The sequence below is a fragment of the Euphorbia lathyris genome, chromosome 5 (assembly GCF_963576675.1).
Source record: "Euphorbia lathyris chromosome 5, ddEupLath1.1, whole genome shotgun sequence".
NCBI lineage: Eukaryota > Viridiplantae > Streptophyta > Magnoliopsida > Malpighiales > Euphorbiaceae > Euphorbia > Euphorbia lathyris.
Window position 1 is genome coordinate 23,111,893 of NC_088914.1, and position 14,745 is coordinate 23,126,637.

The following is a 14,745-nucleotide window of genomic DNA, read 5'->3' on the forward strand; positions in this document are numbered from 1 at the left end:
ATTAGATTACCACCATTGATTAAGTGATAAATATTATTATATCTTACTCTTACGTAACCAACCCTTTTTCTTTCTCTTTTTGAGGTCTTCCTCAATTAAATTTAGCAGATTATCAACTGCCCAAAAGCTCGGGAAGAATGGTCTAGTACAAGTTGGTTCTAGACCAAAATAGAATTTCTCGATCCGATTCAAATTATACATGCAGGCAAATCCAGTTTTTGCAATACATAACAAAGATGACGAATCTATCAATGACCAAAGATCTCAGGTATGCCTAATAAGCTTAATGTGATACAAAACCACCAATTTAACTACACTGAAAAATAAATCATACATTCATACAATCATCTTTTCTTCATATTTACATGAAGTACATGTAAGGATGTTAGCAACTGAGGTATTAACAGAGTAGAAGAAAAACAATCTATACTGCTGCTGTATGATCAGATGCTGAATCCTCAAGATTCTCGATATACCGACAAATCGAATGTCAGAGTTCTTGAGCAACTGCATAGGAAGTTAGAAGTGTACATGTCAGGGACTAAATTGACTTAGATACTGAATGAGGATAACGTAACTGCTCTTATCTTGAAACATATAAAGAAAGATAATAATAATAAAAATATAAAAATATCACCTTCTCTCCGAGTCCCTGTAAACCCCAACCAAAGCTTCAGCCTTGTCATAAAAACTATCCTTCAGAGATATCACGATGCTCTGAAAACCAATGCCGATATCGGCATCCTGATTATTCCGGGCTCCCTCGCATGATTTTGAGCGAATGAATCGAGCAACCTTGGCGACATTTAAATTATCCAATGCAGCATCAACTTCATCCAGTATGAAAAATGGCGAGGGTCTATAGCTGAAGTCACTCAAACACAGACAATATTAAATACAAATTAAACTCGGTAGCCTACCCCCTGATCCCTACACTAAGGCTAGGCTTGGTATGATACTCTCAATGCAATATAATCAAACTTATATTATATGTAATGTTAATTACTCATAAATTAAACTAGGTAGAATTTTAAAATTACATTTTAATAAACAGAACTGATAAGGTTGGAGTGGAATAAAACATGCACGCTCGAAGGAGAGGAAAGCAGGAGAAAGACAAAGGGACAGGGCAACTTATCAAATTAGGTTCAGCAATGGACTATTGCTACCTATATATGCAATCAAAATTACATCTGAAAAATCCAATTCCCAGCTGAATTTTCCAAACTTGTTAGAAAGAAGCCAAATGAGCAGGGACATTTAACAAAAAGGGACCCAGAGGTCAATAGCATAGACTTCCACTTTAGCAGGTCTTTTTTGCAATAAGAGAACCCACAAAAATGCAGCAAGGAAATACTAAAGAACATGCAAGATATGTTTCTGCTTCTGAGAAGAATACGAAACGTTTAAGCTACGCCGACTCCTTTTAAAATAATAGAAAGAAATTGCCAAACAAACCCAGCAGCTATTTGATCAATCCAGATATGTATGAACAAGCCATTAATCTAATTATATGGGCATACCTGTGGATACAGAAGAGTAGTGCCAGTGCTGCAACAGTCTTCTCGCCACCAGACAGCTGTTCCATATCACGGAAACGCTTTGTTGGGGGCATAACACTGTATTTGATGCCATGTAAGTAAGGATCATCCTCATTTTCCAAGTTCAAATATGCTAATCCTCCCACTTGGTGCGTTTGACTGGTTGTTAATTGTTTGTAGATTTTGTCAATGTTTGTTGATATGTGGTTGAAAGCTTCCATAAATAATTGATATCTGTATAAACCCAAATGAAGTCTCATGAGGCATTTTTAATAAAACAACAGAACAGTTGCTTTTATCATAATTCACTTAAAGCAAGCAAAACCAAATTTGCACAAACACAGAAAAAGATTTAACATCAGTAGGAAAATGGCTGGTAGCAACACCCACGTAAATTGCATATTTTAGATATATAGTCTTCTAAGAACATAGAAATATCAAGTGTACAAGAGCAAACTCATCCACTGGACAATCTCCAATTGAAGATTATGCATTTTCTCCGTTTATGCATATAAGTGTTTACACCATCAAAAGGAGCTGTCAAATATCAACTTCTTAGTTTCCCATAACACAGGAAAAGTTGAACCCAGGACCACATTGAGAGCCCCTCAAGCATTTTTGTTCCTTTCTTTGTCCACATATACCCAAAATATCCATTAGAAATTCGTAAAAACGAATCACAATGAAACAGCAAATGGTCAACTAATTTCCTGAGTTTTTCAATGATTACATATTTCATCCTATATATATACGCGTGTGTGTGTATATATATATATATATATGAAGAGGGTCTACAAAATCCACTGTACCAGCTGCAGTGGAGGCATTACAATAATTTGTTCCCTTTGTGGATGTCACAAAAGAACAAAAACAAGAACTAGCCAAAGTGAATGAACATTTAACAGACCATATACACTCCAAAATTCATTTTTGTTTGACATTATGATTGAGATAGTTTGACCTGACAAGCTGGCAAAATTATGTTCTCCCAAACCTGCTCTCTTCACAGAACAAGGAAAAGAAAGAACAAGAAAGAGAAAAGGGAAAAAATAAAAAGCCACGGCCAAACCTAAATGTCTCATCAATTCTGTAATATTTAATCGCACTTGGGCATAAATTTCTTTTTGTTCTGGAAATTAAGATGAGACACATGTGAACCTAGCATCAGACAAGGATTGCTGGATGTAGCATCCTATTGCTAGTTCTATCTCCCTCTATTTGCCATAATTTTCTGAACATAAACTTCATGGTGGTGTTTTATGATTTCCCTGATTATTATTTATCATCTACCTCACCATAGAACAGAAAAAGAATGATGCGATTATCACCTTCTTTGCTTAACTGAATTGTAAGCATCAGCTACTTGCTTCTCCTCCTTTCTTGCTGATTCAAATTCTTCGGTCACTTCTCTTTCCTTCTCTTGCAAAGCCTCATACTGATCCAGAGCCTTCAAGTTTGGAGCAGTTTTATCAATTTCTGATAGTATGGCATCCATTTTTTGCTTAAAATCCGCCTCAATCTTTTCCCTGTCAGAAGGTCTCTTATCCTGAAGAAGAGATCTGTTCAGTTGGCTAAAATCAAAATATGGGCCTGGAGTCGAGTCAACTTCCATCGGATCTGGAACAGTAGGAAGGTTAATATGCTCTAATTCACATTTCTCCACTATATCCTGTTTCCAAGCCAGTAGTTGTTCTATCTGTTCCTCCTGTAACCCAGGGAAAATGATATCAGTAGAAATTTAATAAACAATAGTTCAGTTATCTTCTTCCCTGCCACTTCTATAGGATCATGCAGAAAGAAATATTGGGGAGAATCGGCCCTTACCTTTGAGTTTATCTGGCGGTTAAGCTTTGATATGCTTGTTGCAGCTGCTGAAGCCTGCTTCTTCCATTCAAGCATCTCCTTCTCACACTCTTCTGACTTGGACTTCCACTCTATAAGAGTATTTGGTAAATCATAGAATACAGACATTACATTATCTACTTAAAGAAGCAAAAGAATTATCAAATGATATTTGACCATTTGATGCATACTCAGATTTGTTTTAAACTATCATTATGTCTTCTTGATCTGGAAAATGGTTTTATTATTATTCATGACATTCAACGTAAAACTTAACCTTTAATAACTCAATTTTGTGAATACTTCAAATTTCATGCAACTTTCCAAAATGAAACCTCTATGTTACTAGGAGCCTGACTCACAGAGTTCAGCACGTTGGAACTTCAGGATTATATACCCAAGAAGGAAAGTCTGCTTTATATCAACAAATGAAAATCCAATCATACCTTTCACTTCTTCCTTCCATCTATCAATGTCATCAGTCATTTTCTCCGTTCCTAACTTTATATCAGCCTCTTTTTTCTGAATTTGTTTTGTTTCATTTTCTAAAGCAATGATCGAAGCTTCCAACTTCTTAATTCTGGAACCCATGTCTCGCTTTTGCTCATACTCCAACCTGAAAATAACAAGATAGGGATGGATGGCCAAGGAACATTATCAATACAAATGTTAAAGAACCATGAATGGACTCCGGAGAGGCTCCCTTCAAGTTATAGAAAGAGAACAAGCCAATATCAACCAAATATAAATAATAGTGGACTGAGTTGTCAGGATCACATCAACAATTTCATATAGTGAACTAAACAATTGAGGACACATGACAGACCCCCTACATTAGTAAATACATCCAGTACACTAGTAATTATCCAGAATAAACATGTGATATATTAGAAAAACAGTTGGTTCAAGATTAAGAGAATTACTGCAGGCTTCCCAACTCTATGAACATCAGAAGTAAGACTTTGACAAGGTAACAAGACCAAAATTCTGGCTCTCCACTCTCCTTGCTTCATCTCATCCCTTCCTTAACACAAAAACCATGGGATTCTACGCTCTATTTGTTAAAATCAAATACTATAAGTGATGCACAAAAAGAATGCACGACCCGTTGAACACGAATGGAAGAATACAATTAGTTCGGAAAAATCCCATCATGATTCAACAGAAAGTTGACTGCTAAAGTGGGGTTAAGATCGTCCTTCTCATACTACATAATCTAATGGGTTTTCTCTTAGTTGATGGTAGTATATATAACACTAGAATCTAGAGGACTTATGCATGTGTGAGTAAACAATAGACAATTCACTGCCAATCTTTGTGATTGTATTATACCAAACAATAGATAACTACACCTAACCAGAAATGGACCCTAATCTAATGCCTTGACCTCATAAAGGTTAATTAAAAGAAGTGTTCAGCAGAAAACATCGGAATCATCTAAGCCACTGTACAATGTCAAAAGAACAATGCCACCAAATGAAGAAGCCAAACAAAGACCTTTCAGATATTGTAAATTCTTATGTAGCACAATTAATTCACAAAACCCAATGTCCTGCAATTCTAAAACAGCTTCACCACCTACGCAACCAACTTCTGCTCCGTGAAACAATCTCAATAACAAACCCTGTGACCTTATCTATTTACAATGCAATCAAACAAAAATGATATTAAAAATGGTTTTTAGGTGCAATGCATAATCAGATCAGCTATACACATACAAATGTAAATGGCAGTCGAAAAAAGCAGAAAGTAAATTATTGCAACAAGAATAGTTGTTAAAGGCACGCCTCACTCAGGGCTCAAGGTCTTGAGCTTGAATGCAGAAAGTGAGGCGCTGTACCAAAGGAGTGAGGCGCTGTACAAAAGGCTCTCGCCTTGTGCGCGTCGCTTGGGCCTCAGAGCCTCGATCAAGGCGCCTGAGGGTTTTCGCTAGGTTTTTTTATTTTTTACTGTTTTCTATAAAATAGATGTTTGATTAATCTCAACCACTAATCTAATAAGAATATCAAGAGTCATAACTAAATATAGAAAGAATAGAGAAGGATTAATAGCCTCCTCCTCCACTCCACGCAAAAATAAAATGCCACAGACACACTAAAGACGTTAAATATATGTTAATGTCTATGTCTATATGAAGTATGAACTTAACTTGGTGTTTTTGACATTTATGATTTAGTATTATGTTTTAATGTGGTTTTGTTTTGTGTTGTGTGGTCATAAGTGTGTTTTTTTGGTTTTTGCTTAACTAGTAAAAGATTTTTTTTTTGCGCCTTTAACAACTATGGCAACAAGCAGAATCAAATCACCAATATGACAAGGCCATGCCACATACAAATGTAAATGGCTGGCGAAAAAAGCAGAAGTAAATTATTGCAACAAGCAGAATCAAATCACCAATATGACATGGCCATGCCACATACAAATGTAAATGGCTGGGAAAAAAAACAAAAAAAAAAGCAGAAAGTAAATTATTGCAACAAGCAGGTCAAAATTCTCAGCCTTGGACATAAGTATCAATCAAAGGTAGATTTGCAACTTCTCAAGGAATAGTTGTCTCCCCAAGGATATTGACAACAAGAGTGGTGGCAGCAACAATGCCAAAATCCAGCTTAGAGTTTTAAACAAAACCAAGGAAAAACAACAAAATTGTAGTTTTCAGGCAATCATAATGCTAGGTCTTCTCTCATTTAAAATCATCGTAAATTATTGGCAAGGCTGCAAGAAGTGGACTATTGCTCTTTTTTTCCTAAGAAAACTATTATTAGATCAATCACGAAAAATACAAAGTACACGACCACAGCACATAAATTTTACAACACAAGGCAACAAGAAAAGAAACATACTGGTACTTCAACTTTGCCAGCTGATTACTCAAGCTAAGCCTTTCCTCAGCAACATGTTGTGCAGCCTTTACATGGTTCTCCTCATACTCACGGATATTTGTTACTCCTACTGAATTACTAAAATCTTTGTAAATCCGGTCAACAATCACATTGATTCTCGTCTCCAACTTCCTGATATCAGCACCCCTCTTCTCAACAGAGTCTTTCAACTGCAAGCAGTACAAATGTAGACATATTTCCGTCATTAGGTATAGCAAAATAAAGTTGGTGACAAGCATTGTCATAATCATTCCTCACCTTACGAAGTTCAGGTTTCATACGATCAATTTCCTCTTTAATAATCTGCTTTTCCCTTTTCAAGTTTTCAAGTTTGTCCTCGATACTTCGCTGCAAGAAAATCAACAGAAGCAGAATCAGTCAATGGAAGCCAATAAAGGAAGAATCAAGGAAAACACATTGGAAATCATCTAGGACGCAAATCATCATATCTTCCCACTATCCACTCAAGACCAGGATCAAATTTTTATGTACTCTCTTTATCCTGTCAAACTCCTTTATCAATCTTTCTATACCATTAACACTCAACATCAACCAGAGTTTATAACTTTCAGGCATGCCATTAAAAAGTAATCTAGTGTATTGTGTTTTTAGATACAACTTTGTTCGTACGCATAGTTTTATGGACTTCATCAATAAAAACTGGAGCATGCAAATGTCCAGAAAATAATAGATAAATAAATAAATAAGAAATATTTTAATCACAGTATAGGGCGATTGAGAACTTAATGCAAAAGGTTCCCACTATGCATAACCCATGAGGTTTAGGGAGGGTCAGCCTATTCTAAGCAGCCCTCTAGGTCATGCTACAGAAAATTTACTGTTACACCAAAGCTCACCCTAATTTAATCAGAGTATCATGAAAAAGGACAACCTTCTCAATCTCTGCATACTGAATCTTCTTTTCTAGTCCACTAATTTTCCCAGATGCTTCAGATTCTTTCAGATGCATCTCCCTGATTGACCCAAGCTCCTCCAACTCTTTCTCAAGTTGTTCCTTCTTCTTTTTTAGTTCTGTAGACGATCAATTGTTAGCTCTGCAAAACAGTGATTTATAGATTGAACAAAACGCCAGTTATTGAGTTTACTCAGAATAGATTCTTCAACTTTTTTATCATCCCACTGTTTTGACCTTGCTTCCATTCCACCACTAGTACCACCAGTCATTGTGCCAGCCTTTGTGAGTAGTATCCCATCGACAGTTACAACTAATAATAATTATATAAAAAAAAAGTAATATATTCAATTGCAAAAGGAAATATCACGAGATGCAACCACGTTAACTGAAAAAGGCAGTATTCACCTTTAAACCTTTCCCCGCTCCAGCTAAGAACCTTGGCCTCATCTAGGTCATCACAAACTAAAGTATTTCCAACAGCAAAAAGAACTGCTTTCTCTAGTACTGGATCAAATGTGCAATTGTTAAGTTCACAAAATTATAATACTTTAATTCCCCCCTCAGTTCACACAAAAAGTAAACAATAACATTTCTTTCCAGAATTTCTATCTGTTGGTATTTTTCTTGATTAGCAAAAGAGTAGAAGGAACAGCTGAATGAAACACAATTAAAACAAAATAGGAAATCATAATACAGGTAGAAAAATACAGCGAGTAGAATCTACTCACCACATTCTACTATTCCCAAAATCAAATCAACAAAATCAGACTAGCAGATGTTTTAAGATAGAAATCAACAAATCCATACTATGTATTAAGTTCCTTGAAGTTTCACCAGTTTTCATATCAACAGATATCTACCCAGTACCAGAAATAATATTATTTTCAAAGCCACGATCACAAAACCGCTACTTGACTCAATCTTGCAGCATATATCTAATCAAGATGTCAAACAAATTTGTCCTTGCTGATAATGAAGCTGATTGTACCAATATACAGCTTCTCACTTGATGCAATTATAGGCAACTCATACTGGAGCAATTAAATGAAACATCTTCGTAGAAAAACATTAGACATGTGCAGCTCATGAAAGAGAATATCAGGCATAGCATGTTTCAAGTACACTTACATCCGAATTTGCTTAAAGCCTAGCTTGGAATTCATTTCAAAATTTATAATACTGAGAGGCTGAATTTCAACCATCATAATCAAGCTTTCCAACACAGATTGATGAAATGACATCAGAAATTATATAAAAGACATGATAGTCTACCTATGAAGAGCTAAAAGATGGAATACTCTTCACAAACAGAGCAGAGATGGGCATAAACAGAATTCAACCATATGTCAAGAAGGCATAATGCTAGAATTATTTTCTTAACCAACTAGAATTGATTCAATAATCCAGAAGAGTTCCATCTAGGACTCATGCTTCAAACCCAAACCCTTGATGAAGAATAATAACGATGATGGGTGGGGAGGGGTGTGTGTGTGTGGGGGGGGGGGGGGGGGGGGGGGGGGGGGGCATGCACCTTCATGGAGTCATAAGATGGATATTAGTTAACAGACAATCCAGTAATTAGAAGTTCCAACAAACCCAGCAGTATTCCTTTGTAAGTCTTGCTAAAATATATACCACATAAGAATGCTAACAATTGGTAAATTCATGTAATACGATTGGAGTGAAACAAACATTCATGAGCAAAAAACAACTACAAATTGAACCAATTAAAACAACAGAGCATTCAAATGAATGAAGGAAATAAGGTACTAAACATGCAGCATATTCCAAAATCTAGTAAAGTGAAAGCCAAATTGAATTATTTATGCAAGCAAGCATGATTTTTTTTCCCAAAATATACCAAGAAACTGAAAATAGTCAAATATTGTAAAGGATATTGGATCACATCAAAGATCAACTTTGCAGTCCCGCCTAATGTACGCAACCTTTCAAAAACTGGCTTTACACGAACAGATTGAAGAGGTATAAACGTTTGAGGAGGAAGTCTTTGTTCTTTCAAGTACTGCACAAACCAAATAGTACCCACACTTGTATTACCTTGAAAGGAACTATAATATCAAAGAATACCAATCAAAGTTATGCAGTAAATCAGGTATTCAATGACGTTGAAATTTTGATCAAAAAAATGACATGTTGAAATGCAATATAATTAAAAAGCAACATAAATATAATTAACTAAATTTAAAAAACAATACTAAAACATTAGCACCAGAATAAGTATTACCTTAATGCACTCTTTTCCTGTATTTTCATCTTCCACTACTACTGCATCCATGAATCTTCCCATGGCTACAGTAACAGCAAGATTGTACTTCTTCTGGGTTGGCCTACAAAGATCAATCATCCGCCCATGAACTCCTTGAAACAGCCTCTTGAGAGTCTCAACTGCTTGAGACAACCTAGAATCTCTCTCATTCTCGTATCTATCAGCTTTCACTTCACGTAGCTGGATTTCCACTTCACCAATTCTAGACTTCAAATTTTCATATTTATTCCTAATTAACAAAAATAACCGTCAAACCAACCTATAATTTTGACTTTAAGGATTCCAAGCAATCCAAAATTTCAGGAACAAATCTAAACAAATGAAGAGAATCAAGTGAGACCAAAACCCACATATCTAAGCCTAAGACTATGCAAATTCCATTGGGAAGTGAACTATCAACTAAGCCTTAATCCTAAAAATAGTTGGGATATGCCATATGATTTTTTTTTTATTTCACTCCATAGGGCCACCTATTTACAAAGGGCCTAAATCCTTCCTCACTCTTTCCCTCCATGTCACCTGATGTCTGCTTCTCCTGCTAGTTAGGAGAAGCAGAGTCTGCCTTATCTCGTTGATTCTTCTTCTTCTGGATTCTCTCACTTCGTACAATTCAACAACTTCTTCGATCAACCTTAAGTGCGTGTGCATTTACTAGTCTACAGTGTATGTTACGGACAAGGTATCACATATGAACTGCAAGTAACTTGAATACCTAGAATCCCTGTGTTTATCTTGCAACTGGCGTAATTCCTTTTTCAGATCTGCCAGTTCCTTCTTATTTTTTGTAGATGTATCATGAATCTTCTCTTGTCTTGCTCGCAATTGTGCCTCTTGCCCTTCCAGCTCATGCTCCCGATTTTTCAATTGTTGGAGGTTTTCTTCCAAATTTTTTTGAGCTTCCATGTCAGCATGCTGTTGCCTATCAAGAACCTCTTTCTCATCCCTTAGCTTGACAGTTTTCATACCAGCATCCTCCTTACTGCATCATTAGTATTGCCATTAGAATGTACAGAAGAAAGGTTGACCAAAACAAAAGAAAGCCTCATATGTGAATGTCTTGTTTAATTAAAAATTATCAGCTAGCATAGTATAATACAACTTATGACTCCGCAGCCATCATCAACCACTTGATTATTCAGCATGACAGCGGTGGACCTAGAATGGCAATAACAGCTATGTATTTGAGAATAATAAGTTAGTCAAAGCAACAACCAATTAGGATCACATGGAATATACACACACACACACACATTCATCTAGGCACACTCCTACGAATTAAGAGATTTGTCAAGTTGAATAGAACCAATTTTTAACTCGACCATAACAAGTTAGTCAAAGCAACAATCAATTACTATTATTCAACAACCTAGTTTTCTTTGTTTGCTTTGGTAAATTATCAACTCTAAATTTTTTATTATGGCTACTTCAAGTTAGTAGTTTATCAATATTGGTGTAGCATAAATAAATGTTGCTCTTCTATAAATAAGGAACTTTCAATTTGTTGTTTCAGTAAGGTTCAAACTGAACAGAAATCTGCCTGAAGAAACTTACATCCGAAAATATTCAGTTAACTGACTGTCAACCAAGGGAAGTTTTTCACCACCATCTCTACTTTTTTCATGCAGATCTTCCAGTTTAGCAGTCAGATCTTGAATGCCCTTCTGCAGCTCGTCTATCTCATCAGCATGGTTATTCCTTTCTTGTCTCTTCTTTTCAAGCTCTTTACGGCTATTCTTGATTTTTGAATTTATGCGTGACATTGCCTCGTTTAATTTCAGAAGCTCGGGTTGCTATGAGCAGAAAAAAATAAGAAATAAATAAATCATGAATTACTACTCTTTTTACTCTCAACAAAAAATGTCTATTATAAAATTTATAAGCCAGCAATGGTTGATGAATTAACGAATTTCCATAATACTGTTTATTACTAAAAAAAAATAGTTCCAAAAAGAAAAAGGGAAAAAAAAGCATCAAAGCATCTATTTGTGACGGAAAAAGAATAAACAGCAAGGGTAACAAGTACTTCAAAAATCTTAAACCAATAACCCCAAATAGCATTCAAGAGACTTATGTAAGTTCAAAAAACAAAATGTACTAAAACAACTTGCAACTGACTATTTCTTCCTGAACAAGAAACTCATTGACCCAAAACTTAACAATGCCCATCGTTCTTTATGAATTGCCTTCTGTGGAACCAAAAATTTTGCACAATGTTCCAAAAAGATAGTAAAAATGCCTCATTGTTTGTCAAATTTTAACTAGACAAAGCAAGTTGGGAATTTTGGATAAGCTATGACCTACATAATATCTGCCGGTGTGCAGGCATGTCTTCTACCCTGCTTATGATGGCATTTATTTCACAACCTCAAATTGAATGAAAATCTGTCAAACCTCCAAGGAGCTAAATAATGAATGGCATTAAGTAGAATTTTGTGGACAAAATAAATTCCAGCAAAAACTCACATTCTTGTCCAGTTTAGAACTTCTCTCTGAAATCTTCTTCTCAAACTGTGCAACCTCTTTCAAGTATTTGGCCTGCTCTTTCTTCTTCTTACTAGCTTCCAATTCAAACCTCTCCAGTTCCTGCATGACACCTTCACGATTTGTCCTTTCACCTTCAAGGTCATCATTTGTCTTTGTCATGTCCTTATCTATAGTAAATAATTGCCATAAGAAGTGTTCTTTCTTTAAAGCTTTCTGTGGACAGGGAAAAAAACGTTGAAGCAATTACTTCTCTAAGAAGATAAAAGAATGGTTCACATAATACATGATCAGCTTCTTATTACAAAAGGATGGCATGGTAACTCGCATAGAAATGTTACAGCTATACCAGTTGATCTTGTAGGCGAAGATGCTTTTCTGCTTCTTCCTTCTGCTCTTTTTTCTGCTTCCTCTCCATTACAACAGTTCTCTTTTTCTGATAAGCTAGAGCAGATTTTTCTTCAGCCATAGCTTTCTTTTCTTCCAGTTCCTCGTATTCTCTCTTGAGCTCCTCAGACCCAGAAATTTGCTCAAGCAATGCAGTCAGTTCTTTGGGGTTTTTAGATGCAATTGACTCCACATCACCCTACGTAAAAATGTATGAATAAACAAAAATATTCATTAGAAGTACTCTCCAAGTCTAGAAAATTCAGTTATCACAGCCATCAAACTGGCTAAAAAGAGTATTTCAAGTGTTTCCAGCAATCACTTAAAAGCTTGCTGAACTTGAACCGATGAATTCTGCTTTCTTCAGGTTACAAGACAAACTAAGTAACTAACTATTCAACAGTAACATAAATGAGATACAAGAAAATGATTTAAACCTAGATATGAAAGTCTATGCTAAGCACAGAATTGACTGCGCAAACATGTCAGATGAGAATATGTAAATTTTTGGGTGTAATTGGGAGGGGAAGGCTTGCCCCTAATACACCCTTGTGGTGGGACCCCTCCCTGGACCCTCGCTTAGCGGGAAGCGTGGTGCACCGGGCCGCCCTTTAATCTTATCCAAATCCCATAAACGTAATAAAAAAAAGAGTCTCCAAATGAGAAGAATAAGAACAAGAACAATCACTGGAGTAGGAGTTTGAACAAGCCAAGTACATCAATGGAGTGCACTACCTAAAGCTCCATTAGAAAACTCCATTTGGACTTAATATACTTATTTTCCCATATTTAAACTAAACTGATTACAATACACAAACACGACTCCATTATTATGCATTCAAATAGAAAATTTTCTTAGATCTTAAATTAAAGCTCAAAAACTCTCAATTAAGCTAGAGTCAACACCAATAAGTTTAGACAGCTACATGAACTATTATTAATTATTGAAAGGATTACAGCACCAAATACGTTCACACAAAATGGGGCAAAATTAAAGCATCAAAATCACAATCCACAGAGAACAAAATCAGAACACAAATTCAAACAAAAAATAAAAAATTAATCACCTGAAACACCAAAAAATTCCTAGCCTTAACAAGAATTCCCAGCGACCTTAATCTCCCATTGTACTCATCCCAATTAACAACCTTCCCATCAATACGATACTCACTGCTTCCGGCACTCGTAATAGTACGAGTGAATTGGAGTTCAGACTCATTAGCCAACAAATATACCAGTCGCACAAAAGCCCTACGACCTTTCTGCTCCTTCTCACGGTCATCATACGCATAAATGAGATCCTTAAGCTGAGCCCCACGAAGTTGACCCGTTCGAACACCGAGAACGAAGCTAATTGCGTCCATTAAATTGGACTTACCAGCTCCATTAGGGCCAATTATGGCGGTGAAGTCCTTAAAAGGGCCAATAGTCTGAAGGCCCTTGTAAGACTTGAAATTCTCCATCTCTAATTTGAGAATTTTCCCGGAAGAAATCATCGAAGGCATAATTTGGTAAATGGAAAAGACGAAAATTAGGGTTTCGTTTTAAAGTGAAAAGGAAATCGGAGAGACACTGGAAGTGTTGAAGGTAGGTAGGATGTATCACTGAAGAAGTATGGATTTTTTATGGAGGGAGCCGTAGCTCGCTGAGAAAATGGAATTGGCGGGAGGGGAACTTTTCTTTTTGGAAGAATTTTTAAGGTGCGTGGGCTTCCATTTGCGAAGCTTGTAGTCGGGAAAGGACGAAAGGAACTGAAATTTTTTTGTTCTTTTTGGGCTTTTTAAAAAAATTTAATTCATAAGTTCTCCGTTTATTACAGTTCTGCCCCGACAGTTTGAAACTTCTCTTCTTCTAGTTCTCGCTGAATGAAAACACCCCCTAACTCGTCCAAATTATTTAAGATGGCATAATATATATATATCACACCTGAACTTTAATAAAATAGTCGTTTAGCCTCCTCAGCTTCTTAAACAAACTATTTAACTCCGGACTAGGCTGTAATCAAACCGAGCTGAATTTTGTTGGGTGCAAGCTCTAACATTTTGTTCGTGGGGTATTCGTGAAAAGCTCGTTTAATAGCTCGTTAATTCTATTTTACGAACTTTGCTTGGAAAAAATTCATTAATTATGTTAATTTGAAATTTGTTTAACACAAAATCACATGGTTTTGAAACTTACAAAACTAGAGTTCCACACAAAACTGCATAATTTTACATTTCGCGCTTTATAGAAATACTATTATTTATAAAAAAAAATGGAATCAAGCTTACTCACGAGTTTATTGTTGAACATTATAATCGAACTTGTTCATGAGCTTATTCATGAACATATAATGGAATCTGTTCGCAAGTTTCGAAAAGAGCTTCGTCGTACTCGATCTCAACTCATTTATAAATCGAGTTGAATACA

The 14,745-nt window shown here is 35.9% G+C and overlaps 1 protein-coding gene across 1 annotated transcript; it reads right to left on the minus strand.

The window, feature by feature from the left end:
• Positions 1 to 228: 228 nt before the first annotated feature.
• Positions 229 to 14,096, minus strand: LOC136228707 (structural maintenance of chromosomes protein 1). The gene is made up of 18 exons (XM_066017160.1): positions 13,404 to 14,096; positions 12,299 to 12,535; positions 11,932 to 12,165; positions 11,020 to 11,258; positions 10,181 to 10,447; positions 9,427 to 9,697; positions 9,078 to 9,204; positions 7,587 to 7,694; positions 7,372 to 7,491; positions 7,158 to 7,297; positions 6,524 to 6,613; positions 6,227 to 6,435; positions 3,830 to 3,999; positions 3,366 to 3,475; positions 2,870 to 3,246; positions 1,524 to 1,775; positions 638 to 865; positions 229 to 507 (listed from the first exon to the last, which is right to left on the minus strand). Exons 1-18 carry the CDS (start codon positions 13,839 to 13,841, stop codon positions 459 to 461), a joined length of 3,666 nt encoding a protein of 1,221 aa, XP_065873232.1. The 5' UTR covers positions 13,842 to 14,096; the 3' UTR covers positions 229 to 458.
• Between the last annotated feature and the right edge of the window lie 649 nt (positions 14,097 to 14,745).

Coding starts and splice junctions, on each gene's coding strand:
- LOC136228707 (XM_066017160.1), bottom strand. CDS start 13,841: ATGCCTTCGATGATTTCTTCCGGGAAAATTCTCAAATTAGAGATGGAG. Junction 12,166..12,298: donor TTCGCCTACAAGATCAACTG/GTATAGCTGTAA, acceptor CCCTGTCCACAG/AAAGCTTTAAAGAAAGAACA. Junction 11,259..11,931: donor GTTCTAAACTGGACAAGAAT/GTGAGTTTTTGC, acceptor TTCTGCTCATAG/CAACCCGAGCTTCTGAAATT.